At 39.4% G+C, this 16,409-nt stretch overlaps 1 protein-coding gene across 1 annotated transcript in view; it reads left to right on the top strand.

Moving 5' to 3' along the window:
• Positions 1–16,409, top strand: part of ppp1r9ala (protein phosphatase 1 regulatory subunit 9A-like A) — a 37,385-nt gene that overhangs the window by 16,997 nt on the left and 3,979 nt on the right. Inside the window, exons 3-16 of the mRNA XM_053627030.1 lie at positions 3,781–3,913; positions 4,026–4,146; positions 6,215–6,319; positions 6,840–6,969; positions 7,754–7,909; positions 8,143–8,196; positions 8,472–8,701; positions 8,783–8,879; positions 9,015–9,120; positions 12,471–12,622; positions 12,744–13,032; positions 13,248–13,299; positions 13,387–13,458; positions 14,040–14,235. Coding sequence (XP_053483005.1) covers positions 3,781–3,913; positions 4,026–4,146; positions 6,215–6,319; positions 6,840–6,969; positions 7,754–7,909; positions 8,143–8,196; positions 8,472–8,701; positions 8,783–8,879; positions 9,015–9,120; positions 12,471–12,622; positions 12,744–13,032; positions 13,248–13,299; positions 13,387–13,458; positions 14,040–14,235 — 1,893 coding nt within the window. The remainder of the gene's footprint in view (positions 1–3,780; positions 3,914–4,025; positions 4,147–6,214; positions 6,320–6,839; positions 6,970–7,753; positions 7,910–8,142; positions 8,197–8,471; positions 8,702–8,782; positions 8,880–9,014; positions 9,121–12,470; positions 12,623–12,743; positions 13,033–13,247; positions 13,300–13,386; positions 13,459–14,039; positions 14,236–16,409) is intronic.

Here is a 16,409-nt window from a genome sequence, read left to right as displayed (position 1 = left end):
GAGGGAGAGAGCCAGGGCCGTACAGAATGAAAGGTGATTTTTCCTGAAAGGTAACTAGAGCTAGAGATAACCTCTCTCTCTCTTTCTGTCTGTCTGTCTGTCTGTCTTTCTCTCTTCTCTCTTTCTGTCTCTCTCTTTGTCTGTTTGTCTCTCTCTCTCTGTTTCTGTCTGTTTGTCTCTTTCTCTTTCAGATTTTCCTTTCACGCACTTCTCTCTGTGAACACACAGTCTCAACGATTAGGTTACCAAAAAGAAAAGGACATTGTTCAAATTTACTGAAGTAGTCAATGGCAACAGGAAAGTCAGAGAGGGGAAGAAAGCAATGAAAGAAAGTGTGAGTGTACAGGGGAAGAGTGAGGCCAAGCATAACCACTGTGTGACTGAGAGTTCAGCCAAGGCCTGGGAATCATCAGGCGCTCATATTCACAGCTCTTACGCTTTGTACATTTATAGCTGCTGTAACTGTATCAGGCTGTTATCAGCTGGTACAGAATTTCTACTGATCACGAAACTTCTCCACCCGATCGATGACCTTCCTGCCTGTCAAAAAAACAAGTGTAAGCCATAAATGAACAGCATGATGGATTAAGAGATAACCCTAGGATTACAATGGAGTTATTGATGCATCTTATTTAAGCAGTGTTATTTAATGGAAAACTTAGAAAGCGTGGCACATTTTTATTCTGTCTTTTGTGTTTTATGATGTGCTAATGAGAGAAACATCTGCACATTGAAAAATTAATTTTATCTGACAGCGTTTGACTGATGCATCACGTGTGTGTTGCAGAATCAGATCTTTAGAGCATGCAAACATCATATATTTTAAGAGAAGACCATAGAAAAGGAATTTTGTCTAAATTGATATTTATAAATTGTTCACATAAACTATGAAGGTTTGAAAAAGAAAAAAAAAGGCATTTGTTATTTCTTTTTGCCTTAAAGACATTTTCCCATTCTGCTTTTCTCGTATGAGGCAGGACATGGACTGAATGAACTGGTATTAAGTGCCTTGTATACAACTGCCCTACTCTCCCCTTCTTTCTCTTTCTGAGCCAGTGCATTCATTCTCCTTTTCACATGGATTAGTGTGGTTAGAGTTCAGTATTGTAAATGGCAGCTGATCCAGGACCAGTTCCACCCCTCAAATCATAGCCTCCAGTTCAGTGGAACGACGGTAGGCCTCATCTTTAACAAGCAAATTATTCAGCATGGCCTGGTTTTGGACAACAACAAAAAATGCTCTTGGATCAGCAGCCAAGTGGGTTGGACAGAGACAGCTAGACGGAGTGGAGTGTGAGCTGCTCTGTTCCTTCAGCATGGCTGCCTTTGTCAGCGTGGGCTTTGATTGTGCACTGCAGGAAGATTAGTGGGCAGGTGAAAGGTACTGTTGCAGACTGGTCCAGAATCAGTTCCTCTAAACCCTGTAGTCATTGTGAGCGTAATAACCACATGGGTAAATGGGCTTCAGATCAGCAGGTAAGCTCCAGGGAATGAAGGGTGTGTTTGTGTAGGGTTGCTCAAGCCTTGACATGCCCAAGGAACTCTCCCTCCGACTTGGAGGGAAAATTTTTACTGAATTACATCATTCCTCTGAAAGCTTCCAAATGCATCCAGTACTCCTAATTCTTTTTTTCCTTTTACTATTGAGTTTCATTCTCTTTCACACATGCATGCTCTTTCTTGCCCTTGTGTTCTTTGTAATACATGGTTAAGATGGTTTTATCTACTTTAGCAGAGATTATAACTGGAGGGCACTTGAAGATCTTATCTTCTTGAAGACACTTTGCATAAATGAGAGGATAGGCAGGGATCTGTGCTTTGGTTTGATTCAGAGATCTAAGTTCATACAGCCTTTGTAAGCTTAAAGGAAACCTTCACCATGAAACAATACATTTTAGTTTATAGTTTATATTGAGATATTTGGGATTTGCTTAGCAATTCTGCTGCTAATTTGTTGTTTCGAGCTGCATTTTATTTTCCATTATTCCTGTGAGAGGTTAGTGTGAGAGGTTGTGTGCTGCACACACATCACAAGGAGACTGATAGTTTGCACATTGCACAGTTACGATGTCATTTAAAAGAAGAAAATCAGATTTTGCTGTTAGCTCCTAAAAAAAAAAAAAAAAAAAACCTCATGGCCTTTTGTTTTTGTGTTTTTGTCCCCCCCCCCCCCCCCCCCTCACCATTTTCCAGTAGCATTCAATGTAATATTAATCAGGGATCCAGTGTAAAAAATAGTGGCGACAGAAAACATTGGTCTCCAAGTTCTATAATGCAAAGCAGTTATACAGCGAATTTGAGCTGAGTTACAGAAGAGATTTGGGTCGACTTGTCAGAGGTGACCAATACGATGGCATTAAAGGTGATATTAGAATGAAAGTTGAAGCTTTGCAGCCTTATCTCTTTGAGCAGAGTATATAGATAAGGAGTTAAGAGAGCTGGACAGATTAAAGGACTAATGTACTGCTGCATCGCTCTTTTTAAGCAGCGATGAAATAAGTTCTACTGGCATGACTATCAGAAGGTAGATCAACTGCATTGTGGGTAGGAACCAATGACTGTATGAGGGAGGACACAAAAATTCTCAGAAATGTTAAAATATATATATATATTTTTTTTAAAAACAAGTGTTATTAAACTTGCAGCATTTCTCCTTTAATCCTCTTCAAAGTACTCTCCTTGTGATGTGATTTACTTGTCCCAGCATTTATCCCATTTCTGGAAACATTTCCTGTAGTCATCTTTTGTCATCATGTCTAGAGCCTCCAGTGTTGTGTTGTTTTTTTTTTGTTTGTTTTCTTTTTCTTTCTTCTTTTTTCTGGATTTCTTCCACAGTGGTGAATCCTTTCCCCTTCAGTCTCATTTTTAATTTCGGGAACAAAAAGAAGTCGCAAAGAGCGAGATCTGGCGAATACTGTGAATGTGAAGCATTAACCACATTCTTTCCGGTTTAAAAACTCCTTGGTTTGTGCAAATGCATTGTCTAGGTGCAAGATCCAGTTCTGGGCACACCACTTCTCCAGATGTGCTTTCCTGGAGACACCTAAGCACTTTACTGTAAAATCACATACTGTAGGTATTCATGCCAAGGGAGAATGCCACATTCAAATCCCCGCCCCCATATGCAGTATATAAGGGTGGACGTCATAACAGAGATTCAAAAGTGAAGCCAAAATGTTACTGAGGCCCTCTAATGTCCAGTTAGATATTATACGTGTTACAACGAGTAGCAAAGAAGTCATGAAGTGACTGAAGTCAGAAGCATGGACACTTAACAGTGAAGATGATACTCGGGTGTATTACGATTTAATTATATCATATCAATATTGTCTTGTCATATTGCCTAGCCCTATTATTTAAAAGCTACAATTACAGATAAACATTATGTGGCACTACACACAAGTCTAATGATTAAGAATTTATATCCTTTGATTAAGTGAAATTAACAGGTCTTTATATATCAATCCTCACTTTACTTTGAGTTCAAAGATTATAGGTTTAGCTTTCATATTTCTTAAATGGGTCATTTTCCCCTAGCTGTTGTTTATTGTAATAATAAGTTACATTGTGTGGTAATCATCATAATATTAAATGATCACCTAAGGTCTTGTTCATATGTTGGACTTAAATGAGTGACTACTATTCATGATATTAAAATTGAGGGAGAAATGGTGGGTAAAATTGTCTTTACTCCTTTAATTATGATAGTTGAGAGAATTGTTTTTGAGGCAGGTTAGTGTTCTATAAATAGATACTCATGGTAGTGTACGTCTCCTCTAGGTCTTTACCACATACTCAAATGAAGACTATGATCGACGCAATGACGAGGTGGATCCTGTGGCAGCCTCTGCTGAGTATGAGCTGGAGAAGCGTGTGGAGAAGATGGACGTCTTTCCAGTGGAGATGGAGAAAGGTAGTTTACTCCCACCGCTTGCCTCTTAGAATGACATTAAATGCTCTGTAGTATTTTAGTTAAGGAGAAGCTCTCAGATCAGGACTGATGTTCTTTTCCCTCTTTGCTGTAGGTGATAATGGGCTAGGCATCAGCATCATAGGCATGGGGGTGGGAGCTGATCAGGGACTGGAAAAACTTGGCATCTTTGTGAAGACTATCACAGAAGGAGGAGCAGCTGAGAGAGATGGCAGGTGAGACACAGTGTGATGGCTTGTGGGAGGATTGGGATTACTTTTCACCAAGGAAAAATATCTCTCCGGAGATGGTTGTAATCCTATAAGAAGTTGTTAACATAACACACTGTATATATCTATATCCAAGCCTCTGATATGTTTAATAGCTTGTTGAGTTTAAACTGATTCCAAACACAGCTGTATTTGACACCCCACAGAGCCGCAGCAGATAAAACATGCTTACAAGTACCAGGGACTTCACATTAAAGCTTTGATGCTTTTGGTATAGGTTGTAAGGATAAATAACACAGGTGTTGGGTCAGGGCCAGGTTTTGGAAGAGAAGAGTGATCCAACACATAGGACAAAAAGGACACAACCACTCTGCATGCTTAGGGAATATAATGGGGCATAATGAGTGAGAGATTTAATTATGGTTTATGTTGGGTATAAACAGAGTTGGGTGTAACTGTAATCTAATTACTTTTTCTGATAACGCAGTAATGTAATGCATTGCATTTTAAAACTTATGTCATTTGATTACAGCTACTGACGTCAATAAAATTACATTACTTGTGTTACAAATTTATTGTTAAGAAAACAATAAGTAAAGTGCTTTTTAAAATAAATCACGTTTTGCCCCGAAGATTTTTTCTTTAGCCCTGAATAATTCTCCACCTGGAGCAGTTTGTCACTACGTAACTAAACGTCAGTAAAAGAAGACCGCCTGCAACAGTGAAAGGAGGTGAGGCCAGTCAGACAGGGTTTACAGGACAGATCTCAATTCTGCCAAACACTAGCTCACACTGTCAGTGTGAGGGAAACTGGATATACGGCAATTTATTTCCCCCACAAACTAGTAAAGGGGTTGTAACTGAAACACTAACATCCTCTCATGCTGAGCAGGAAAACAAGGTGTGTAAATGTCTATATGAGTTCCAGTTTACATGAACATGATATGAGCAGAGCATAAGGAAAGATAATGTATTTTGCATGGCACTGTAGTAGCTAAACCCATACAATGATAGCTTAGCGATGCCTCCTTGTGGCACCAAACTAGTTAGAAAAGTTTTATATTTTATCCATCTGGTAGTTCTACAAACAAATAAATTTAACTTTTTCTGATCATGTCGTACATTGATGTGTGCTAAAATTACTGGAAGAACTATGAGTTTCACTTTGTAGTGTATTTTTGTAGGTTTGATAGGTTTTGAAAGTAACGTGAAAGTAAAGTATTAGTAATCTGATTACTTTTTACATGCAGTAATCAGTAATCAGTAGCTTGTCAGTGATTAAATTTTTTCATTAATTAAAAAACATAGTGTCATACTTTTTAAAAGTTCAGTTACATTTAATGTTGTGGGATGTCTGAGAATCAAGTTTTCTGTCCTTAGACATTCCCATGGCAGAAAACGTTACTGTTACCATGTTACTGTTACTGACACTGGAGAATCCTTCTATAAATGTTAAACAAGCATCTTCTTATAGAAAACTTCACCACATTTCATTTTCAACATTTAAATTGATACATTTTAATATTATTTTAAAGTGTATAATACAAAAAAAAACTATCACATCAGAGCAGTATACTCTGGCATATTAGCAGTTTCTTTAGTAAGTACTTCTGTAATGAGCTGGGTAATGTTAAGCCATGCTTTTTTCACCCCAACAGAGTGATGCTGTCATCAAACAGAGGCATTTTATATCACCCTGGAAAGGATTATTTTGTTAAAATGACCATCCAGATCTGGATTATTTCACTTATTGCATGGCATTGTTCCAATGAAATCATTAATTTTTTATGACTGGGCACAGCATCCAAATATTGTGCCGGTAAAACATAGCAGATAATTACAGTTTTGAATGGAAAACACAAGGCTTTAAAACTTTAACAGATTTCATCCAAGCACCGATCTTTACAATCAGAATTAGCCATCCAGGAGGAATTTTAACAGCCAATTTCAGATCACATTTTGAGTGCTGGAAACCTTATGAATGCTAGCACAAACATTGTACTGTAGATTTGTGTACCTTTTTATCCATATTACACAATGGATGTGTTTAATGATGATGATGGTTTTTATTCAGGATCCAGGTGAACGATCAGATTGTAGAAGTCGACGGCATCAGTCTGGTGGGAGTGACACAGCTCTTTGCTGCTACAGTCCTCAAGAACACAAAGGGAACAGTTTGGTGAGTGCTGTACTTGTGCATCCATGAGACAGCAACAGACACCTTAGAGTGAGCTCAAAGCTTGACCCACACATGCAGGGAAAATCATGTGTAACACAATCACTGCCTGGGAGACAAACAGGTGGGGCTAGCAGAGACACTTTTAATACTGATTACCTTATATAATTATAGTTTACCTTAACCGAATTGCTGGGTTGTTCAGCCACCCCCGCGCTGCCTGAGTAATCCGTAGAGCTCGGCTTCGTACGTTAATGGTTGACCACAGGCAAATGAGGGACACACACAAACAGTCTAGCTAACTATAATGAACAAGGCAAACTTGTTTGCACTATTACATCATGCTAAAGCTAAAATCACTCTCCAGCATCATAGACACAGACAAGCATGTACACCCCCTAACCTCCACGGCCACATGTAGAGACTGTAACATTACCTGCGGGCCACTATACACTTTAGAGCAATAAGTAGGTCAAACCCACCTACTTCCTTCCTGGTAACCTATCAGTCATGCCATGTGCAGCTTCCTGATTGGTCGGGAGAAACCGGGGACACAGAGTGAGGTGGCCAGGCTGATCAGTGAGACGCTGGAGCAGGAAAGACACCAGCAGCAGCAGAGACTGGAGGATCCATATGAACAGTCCACTGAAGAGGTGTGTCGGTAGGCTTGGAGTTTAATTTAAACAGACAGAGTTCAGGTAACTTGTTTCACCTAATAGCCACTTTAGGTCATACAGGTAAATCAAACTCACAGATGTAGCATCTATTCTTCCTGCTGCTAAAGGTAATATTGTCTTTATCTCAGTGATTAGGGTTAGTAAGGTTACTGTTAGTCTTGTACTTACATGTTTATAAACATTGAATATCTAGAAGTCTTTGTTAAGATGAGTGTGTAGGTTGCCAGGTAGTTTTCATTCAGCAATGGAGAGCAAGTCTTTTGCATATTGTGCTGTATTTGAATGGGGAGTGATTGGTTGAGGTGAAGTTGGTTTCTGTTGCGTGAATATGTCTGTACAAAGAAGGCTCTTTGCACTGTAGTCATGTGGAATATGCAAAGCACAAGGGCAGGAGTTTGTGCTGTTATTTTCCTTGAGTGCAGATGAATAAACTATAGCTTAGTGTGCTCAGATTACAAGCTACTGTAGCATACGTTTCTCCTCTGTACAACTTTTATCTGAAGCCTGATAGATTCATTTAGGAATGGAACGTGAGGACGTTTTTTTCCCCTTTTGAAATATTTGGAATACTTGATCAGATTGTGTGTATGCTGGTAAAAAGTATGTAAACCTACATATAGTGACAGGGAATTACCAGTAAACTACTAATTGAGTCTGTATGTTTACCACTTGGAATTCTGCATTTCCTGCTACGTGCTCTTCGCTTGTCATTGCTTTGGAGAGTGAATCAGCGAGTGACAACGCTGTACGCTTGTTTCAGGACGAACACTATGAGGAGTACGAAGGAGAAGAGGCTGGGATTATAAGTTCGAGTTTTGGCAGGAGGTCCGTGGAGCTGTATGATTTGCCAGAGAATGAAAGGATGTTCCTGCCATCAAATATGGATGCCGCTCAGCTCAGCTTCAAATTTAAAGAGGTAATCAAGAGAACTAAACCAGCCATTAACAAAGCCAAATGTAGTACATATAACATTTATGACATTACTTACAATGTTGTGGTCAAACTATGATATTCTTTATATTCAGTTTTATTTAATTGTTAAAAATAGTTAATATTGTCTGCTTATACAAATTAAATGCACACTGAACCATCATGCAAGGTGAGTTTTTCCTAATATTCGGTTTTCAATAAGCTTTCTTTATCACCCAGCTCCAGATAAAACACAGCATAGCCGAGGCCGAAGTCAATCAGCTCAAACAAAAGGTATTGTATGCCCATAAAATTGATTCTGTTTTTATTTTTAAAAATTCACATTCTTGTAAAGTACATGCGTGATATCACATAATAATGATTAGTTAGCATTTAGTTTGTTTTGAATTCAGAGGCATTCCGACCTATAGGATTATGCACATTCTTGCTAGCTCATATGTTGAGATTCTTAGTACAAACTGGACATATTGTGGGGTGTGGGAGTATTCTGAAACATGTAATGGATGTAACTGATATTTTACACTTTGTAACGATGTACGAATGGTTAGCTGAAGGAGTCTGAGAAGGAGCGAACAGCATGGCAGGGACGACAGGAGCAGCTGGAGAAATGTGTAGAGGAGAATATGGAAAGAATCGACTACATGGAGAAGAACTGGCTGGGTGCTCAGGCTCTCTGCAAAGCTCTTAACGAACAGCTCACAGACACTCAGAACCAGTTTGAAGCTTCGGACAAGAAATACATCAAAGCCAAGAAACTACTCCAGGAGTACCAGCAAAAGTAAGTAGGGTTCAACAGAGACGTACATGAAGGAAAACGGTTTCAGAGGTTTTGTGACATTTCAGTTATTCTGTCCTGCAGAGAATCTGACTTTGTGAAGAGGGAGGAGGAACTGAAGAAGATTATGGAGGAGAAAGAAAGCTTTTACAAAGCCCAGCTTGAGAATTTACAGAAGAAGGTAGGGATGGATGCAGTTTGTTGAGGTCCTAAAGTACCCCCACCCACCCACCTCTTCTCTCAATTATTTTCTCTCCAAATCTGAATGTTTAAAAAAATGTTTTATTTATTTATTTATTCATTTATTTATTAACAGATTGAGGCTCTGGAATCCTATAAGAAGCCTCCGGACTCTACAGCAGAAAACTGCATTGAATGGTCTGCGGATTTAGACAATAAACCTGCAGACTCAGTTCTACTAGGTAAACACGAATTTTCAACTGTGTTGTTAAGTATTGAGGAGTAGGGATCAGTATCTGCAATTTATACCGCATTAGTTGTTAAACTTGTTACTAATAAGCCATTTTTGGATTCCAGTGCAAAAGATAATTCAAAACATTATTTCTTTCATTTAATTGCCACAAATAAGAGAAGGAAAAGGCTCGCGTGTGTTCTAAAACTGGCTGGATTTTCTAGATTTGCAGCTGAAATGTTTTCACTGCTCAGTAGCAGAACTTGGTCCACAACGAAAATATGGCTGGAATTAGGATAATGATATAGTATTAACAGACTGTATAACCAAGTACTCGATGCATAAATTACTCATGTTTTTATGGTTCCATTTCAAATAATAGTCAGTCAACAGAAAGTGGAAGAATTTGGAAATAGAATTTCCTATTTGAAACATCAGCATTATGTTTAATATGATATAAGTATACAGTACATGTTAAATACATGTATAGTACACATCTGGATCAGTTGTGAATCATGTTATCAGCAGGACCTCTTTGAGTCTTATTGAGACTTTGCACATACACTATCTCACAAAAGTGACTACACCCCTCACATTTTTGTAAATATTTGAATATTTTTTAATGTGACAACACTGAAGAAATGACACTTTGCTACAATGTAAAGTAGTGAGTGTACAGCTTGTATAACAGTGTAAATATGCTGTCCTCTCAAAATAACTCAACACACAGCCATTAATGTCTAAACCGCTGGCAACAAAAGTGAGTACACTCATAAGTGAAAATGTCCAAATTGGGCCCAAGTGTCAATATTTTGTGTGGCCACCAATATCTTCCAGCACTGCCTTAACCCTCTTAGGCATGGAGTTCACCAGAGCTTCACAGGTTGTCACTGGAGTCCTCTTCCGCTCCTCCATGACGACATCATGGAGCTGGTGGATGTTAGAGACCTTGTGCTCCTCCTCCTTCTGTTTGAGGATGCCCCACAGATGCTCAATAGGGTTTAGGTCTGGAGACATGCTTGGCCAGTCCATCACCTTCACCCTCAGCTTCTTTAGCAAGGCAGTGGTCGTCTTGGAGGTGTGTTTGGGCTCGTTATCATGCTGGAACACTGCCCTGTGGCCCAGTCTCCGAAGGGAGGGTATCATGCTCTGCTTCAGTATGTCACAGTACATGTTGGCATTCATGATTCCCTCAATGAACTGTAGCTCCCCAGTGCCGGCAGCACTCATGCAGCCCTAGACCATGACACTCCCACCACCATGCTTGACTGTAGGCAAGACACACTTGTCTTTGTACTCCTCACCTGGTTGCCGCCATACACGCTTGACACCATCTGAACCAAATAAGTTTATCTTGGTCCCATCAGACCACAGGACATGGCTCCAGTAATCCATGTCCTTAGTCTGCTTGTCTTCAGAAACTGTTTGCAGGCTTTCTTGTGCATCATCTTTAGAAGAGGCTTCCTTCTGGGACGACAGCCATGCAGACCAATTTGGAGTGTGCGGCGTATGGTCTGAGCGCTGACAGGCTGACCCCCACCCCTTCAACCTCTGCAGCAATGCTGGCAGCACTCATACGTCTATTTCCCAAACACAACCTCTGGATATGACGCTGAGCACGTGCACTCAACTTCTTTGGTCGACCATGGCGAGGCCTGTTCTGAGTGGAACCTGTCCTGTTAAACCGCTGTATGGTCTTGGCCACCGTGCTGCAGCTCAGTGTCAGGGTCTTGGCAATCTTCTTGTAGCCTAGGCCATCGTTATGTAGAGCAACAATTCTTTTTTTTTTTTCAGATCCTCAGAGAGTTCTTTGCCATGAGGTGCCATGTTGAACTTCCAGTGACCAGTATGAGGGAGTGTGAGAGCGATGACACCAAATTTAACACACCTGCTACCCATTCACACCTGAGACCTTGTAACACTAACAAGTCACATGACACCGGGGAGGGAAAATGGCTAATTGGGCCCAATTTGGACATTTTCACTTAGGGGTGTACTCACTTTTGTTGCCAGTGGTTTAGACATTAATGGCTGTGTGTTGAGTTATTTTGAGGGGACAGCAAATTTACACTGTTACACAAGCTGTACACTCACTACTTTACATTGTAGCAAAGTGTCATTTCTTCAGTGTTGTCACATGAAAAGGTATAATCAAATATTTACAAAAATGTGAGGGGTGTACTCACTTTTGTGAGAGACTGTATATTTGTTAAACTAGGATTGTGGCAAGACTACAGTCAAACAAGTTCAGTGTTATGCATTAACCACTAATTATTATTGATGATGATGATATTATTATTTTTATTATTATTTTTTTTTTTACATATTTTTTTTGGTTAATCCTGCATTTGGGATGATCTTTGCTACCACAGAAAAGGATGTGGTAATAGAGTTAAAGAGGTCATATAATGTTTTCCCTTTCCTTTAGTGTGTAATGTATCTGTCTGTGCATGTACAAGATCTGCAAGGTCACAAGGTTCACAGTCTCGCACAAAGGGATTTATTCTGTCTAAAAGAGAAGACTGCTCCAGATCTGCCTAAAACGCCTTGTTCTGCTATTGCTTCCGCAAACGTCTCTGTCGCACTTTGAAATATCAGCATAATTTTTTATATTTTTAATGAACATTTTTTAAACTGTATTTTATGTTGTCACATCTGGAAATAAAGTTGTTACAGTGAAGAAGACAAATTAAACCGTTATAACATCGTATCTGAAAGTTAAAAGAGTTACAAAATAAAAACTTACCACTGTGAAACATTCTGCTCAAGTCATGATTGATCTGCTCGATCATCCACATTTTCAGAATCAGACTCAGGCTCGAACTGATACGGTAAAACCGGCGACATTGTTAACAGTGTTTAGAATTGCTTTAGAAACCTTGGACGCTAAAGCTCACGATTATGATAAGGGGCGTTACATTATCGACACAGACTTGAGGTTTTTGTCCAATCATAACGCAGTGGGTCAGCTGGCCAATCAGAGCACTCTGGGCTTTTCAGAAGGTGGGGCTTTGGAGAAACTAGAACCCAATCAGAGTGTTTCAGACAGACTGGGAATAGAGGTACTGCCTTAATGTACAGTATGTGGAAAATAATGTGTATTTTGAGACATTAAAGCATGTTAACCTGTTCTATTACACCAAATAAAATAATGAACTTTTAAAATCATCATATGGCCCCTTTAAGTTGCATTATACAATAACTGAACACCAAAAACCTTTGGACTACCAGCTGTTGCAGATGCATCCTTAAAGATGTTATCTGCTGAGGCAGTTATTCTTTCCTACAAACAGTGTCTGTGAAGTGCTGGAATATACTGTAAGTAACTGTGTCCTTTGTATTTCTCAATGCACTTTTCAGATACCGACTGGAGTGAAGTTGTGCCTGAGACTAAGCTTTTGGACACTAGTGCCCATCGGGCCAAAGGCCTGCTAGCCCAAAAGTCCAAACGGCAGCCACCTTCTCGCAGTAAACTCCGAGAGATTAGCAACTCGCCAGCATGCCTTCCTCAGGTCTGCAACATATGACATAATAAATGACTCAAACACCATAAAGCAATACCATGCATGAATGGCAGAATATCAAATAATGATTATTTATGAAATACAGCCTTTGTTCTGTCTTACTCTCTAGGCTGAAGAGGAGGAATCTCAGGGTCCTCCACATCGTAGGAGGTCACTACAAGATAGTCTGTCCCTGCTAGTTCCCATCTCTCAGCCAGCTAATGGCCAGAAGGAGGAACATGGCATTGCCCGGCCTGTGGGCACCTCCAGAAGCACCACAGAGCTCTCGGTCCCTCAGTCTTCCTCTGGAACCAGTACAGAGAGCCCCTCCATTTCCCCAACAAAAGACTCTTCTTCTGCTAGCTTTCTCCGAAATGTCAAGAAGAGAGAGTCCAAAGGAAAAGGCAAAGAATTTAAAGGTAACATGATGCATATAAAATAGTTGTGATTTTGATTCGGCGTGATCTGATGTACTGTATGGAACCACTCTTAACAATACTGTCTAGTGTATTCCATAAAAAAGTAGTAAAATTGTAGCTTTTAAAGGTTACACATAACTTTGTGTGACAAGTGCCAAAGCTATCACATGTTTTATTAAATACATCTTTATTATTTATTTATATTTTTATTTTAGAAGATCCCAGTGATGGAGCAGGAAAATCTAAAAGGCGATTCCCTGATTTTGGGTAAGTGGAGTAAGTTTCCAATGGTCGCAAATGCAATCAGCAATGAGTAATGGGTTTCCTATGAATCTGGACTTTGCTCTTCTCTAGTGGTCTCAGGAAGTCTGGTGGGAAAGGGAAGAAACATGACAAGAAACATGACAGAGCGTCATTGGACAGCAGGTAGACACCAGATTTATATCTGGATCATAATAAATCACTTTTTTATAATGGATTTTATTGAAGTGAGCTTCAACCCTTTTTAATGGCCTTCACTATCAAGAGCATGTCTGTGCTCTTATCATGAGTTGCAAAGTGTTAGCTTTTGTATGATAGTTGTAGTGTTCGAGTTGTAGATTTGTTGATGGACCCAAGAGTACTTTTAGTACCAAGCATAACGAACCAAGAGTACTTTTAGTTGTGCATGCTGGTTGGTCTTGCTGAACACTGCCATCTGTGGACAGTACCGGTTTCACATATTCTTGTAAAGTATCTTTTAGAACAGAAAACACGCTTGTGAAATATTCCATTTTGATTATGCTTTTGAACTGCTGAACATATAGGCAAATGCAATTCATTCCAAATGCCTAATTCTCTCTAAAAGTCCTCATTGAATCCTGTACAGAATGCACACTTTCACTACTGAATCTGTATGATTTATTTATTTACTTACTTACTTATTTATTTGTTTACATTTGTTCCTAATGCAATGTATCCATCTTAATCTTAAAATTTAATCCATCTTAATCTCTTCTCATGTCCAGAGGCTCAGCAGAGCTGCTGGAAGAGTCGGGGCCAAACGTCTCGCCCTCAGAGTCCTTGGCGTCCATCCCAACTTGCATGCCTTTCTCTTGGTTCAGTGATAAGGACAAAGAGAGAGACCGAGAACCTTTGTCTTCTACCAGCAGTCTCCCTCAAACTGCAGCAGAACCCAGTGAACAGCAGGACGGCAAGAACAAGGTGCGGGCAAATTCTTCTTCTGTCCTTCACTGGTTCTACTACAATGAGCTTCGTTATGCTAGGACAGTGCAGTGTGTGGTTGTTTGGCATAAAGCATATGTGAATATATCGCACTAGCACTATTACTGACATTGCAGCTAATTGTCCGCCCAAACCTGACATGCTATCACTTGTCCCAGAGCCTTATTCTGATAAAGACTTTGTAGTTATTAATCCATCCATCCATCCTGAGCATTGAGCCTATCCCAGGGAGCATCGGGCACAAGGCGGGGTACACCCTGGACAGGGTGTAGTTATTAATATACTCCATTAATTTTCTCATAATGATAAAATTGGGATCTGTGGTTCAGAGTAACTTACTGAAGGCAAAATGTTTGGAATGCATTTGATGAAGGAACGTAAAACCCATCCTTAGCAGTAGAGCTATATCTTTAGAACCTTTAGTATCGCAATAACACAAAATGTATTGAACCAGACATTATAACAAGATATAGGAAGACTTGCTTTGCTTTCAGGTAACTAGCTTTGTGATGGGCTTCCTTATTTGTGCTTTAAATACTTCTGTAAGGACTTTAACTCTGTATAATGTAGTCTCAGATGATCTCATACTCCATACACTATTGAAGTCCTCATCATTATGCATATTCATGTGTACAGTACAATGACATTCTTTACTTTTAAGGAAGCTTGGGTTACAGTGCAAGATCACCCCTCTGGGATTACTCAAGTAAATGTTGGCATCTAAATATAGTTAAAAAGTTGAATATTTATAATGGAATGTGAGATGGGTTGCTCTGTGTTTATTCCTGACTACCCCAGTCTCCATTTTGCTTCATAGCCAAAATAGGAAACATTATTTCAACATGTCTGGTAATATGTGACCAAGGTCAGGTTAGATAAATGCATAAAAGAAAGATGGAGTGGTCGAGAACAGGGCTGATAAATAATAGCGAGAGATGCGTCAAAAATGAGAGGGAATAATGATGATGATGATGAGGAAACAGTGGAGGAAAAAAAAAGAGATCAGTGAGAAGAAAAAGAATGATAAAGGGATAGAGTCTGAGAGATGATAGAAGAGGCAAAGAGAAAGTAGAGGCTGAAAGAGAAGGAGGACAGTTGGCAGGAGTTTGGATGGCTAGATGAAAGCGAGACAGAAGAGGAGGGTTCCCAGGCCTTCACCCACAATCAGCCATCTTAAACCCATCAGCTCCGATTCAAGGCCTGAGATCAAGCCCCTGAAATCTATGAATCTATATTTTCTTGATTTTCAGAAATATATGGGAAACTGTCTGGCCATGATTATAGCACTGCTGTCACTGCCTAACATTCCTTTTTCCAAACAGACAAATCTTTCCTGGTCCTCTCTGTTCAGTCGATCTTTAGATTTGGTACAGTATATTTCACCTTGTCTTCTAGATGTGAGCTAGCATCATAGTCACATTATATGAGGGTCATTCCATCTCAAGCAGTCCAGTAATTGTAAAGTTGTTTGCTTGACTGTTTTTAAATTTTCTTTTTTTTTTTTTTGTGATTACCTCCATGTATTGGCATTGCAAAACCATTTCAATTTTGAGACTTCTCTTATTTATATTTTCATGGGGTGAGAGAGTGCAGTTTTTAAAAAAATCTCCCTCAGTTTCTGGTTGAATATCTCTCATGGGGGACCAGATACAAACCTGAAATTTTGACAGAAATAAGTCCTCTATGGTAGCATTCTGCTGTTTAAAAAAAAAAAAAAAAAAAAAAACCCAAAAAACTGTAAGTTTGAGATTGGAGGTATTGATACTACAGGACTGTGGACCTCGAGGGCCACATTTGAAGAACCAGTCCGATCGCTCATGTTGGTACAGGTGTAAAGTTGGTATGCGTGAATAGATTTGATCCAAATATGTAATTACAGTGTTCAGCTGGGTGTTTTATAAATGAACAGTGTCATAAACAACATAAACAGCACTTTCTCACCCCCATTAAAAAAAAGAATAAATAAGAGAAGTCTCAAACCTGACATGTTCTGCATGCACACTATAGTTGCCTGGGTACCCCCTAAAAAGATGAAGACTGAGACTTGAACCCTTCCCATTATAAATTGACCCTAAACTGGAACTGTGAGCAATCTTGAGCATTACATTTGGACTTAAGTTCTAATTCTAAGGAACACGAATGTGCAAAATTTA

The sequence above is a fragment of the Ictalurus furcatus genome, chromosome 6 (genome assembly GCF_023375685.1).
Source record: "Ictalurus furcatus strain D&B chromosome 6, Billie_1.0, whole genome shotgun sequence".
In the NCBI taxonomy this organism is placed as follows: Eukaryota; Metazoa; Chordata; class Actinopteri; order Siluriformes; family Ictaluridae; genus Ictalurus; species Ictalurus furcatus.
Note: the sequence above shows the minus strand (reverse complement) of the source record. Positions and strands in the feature narration are given on the sequence as shown.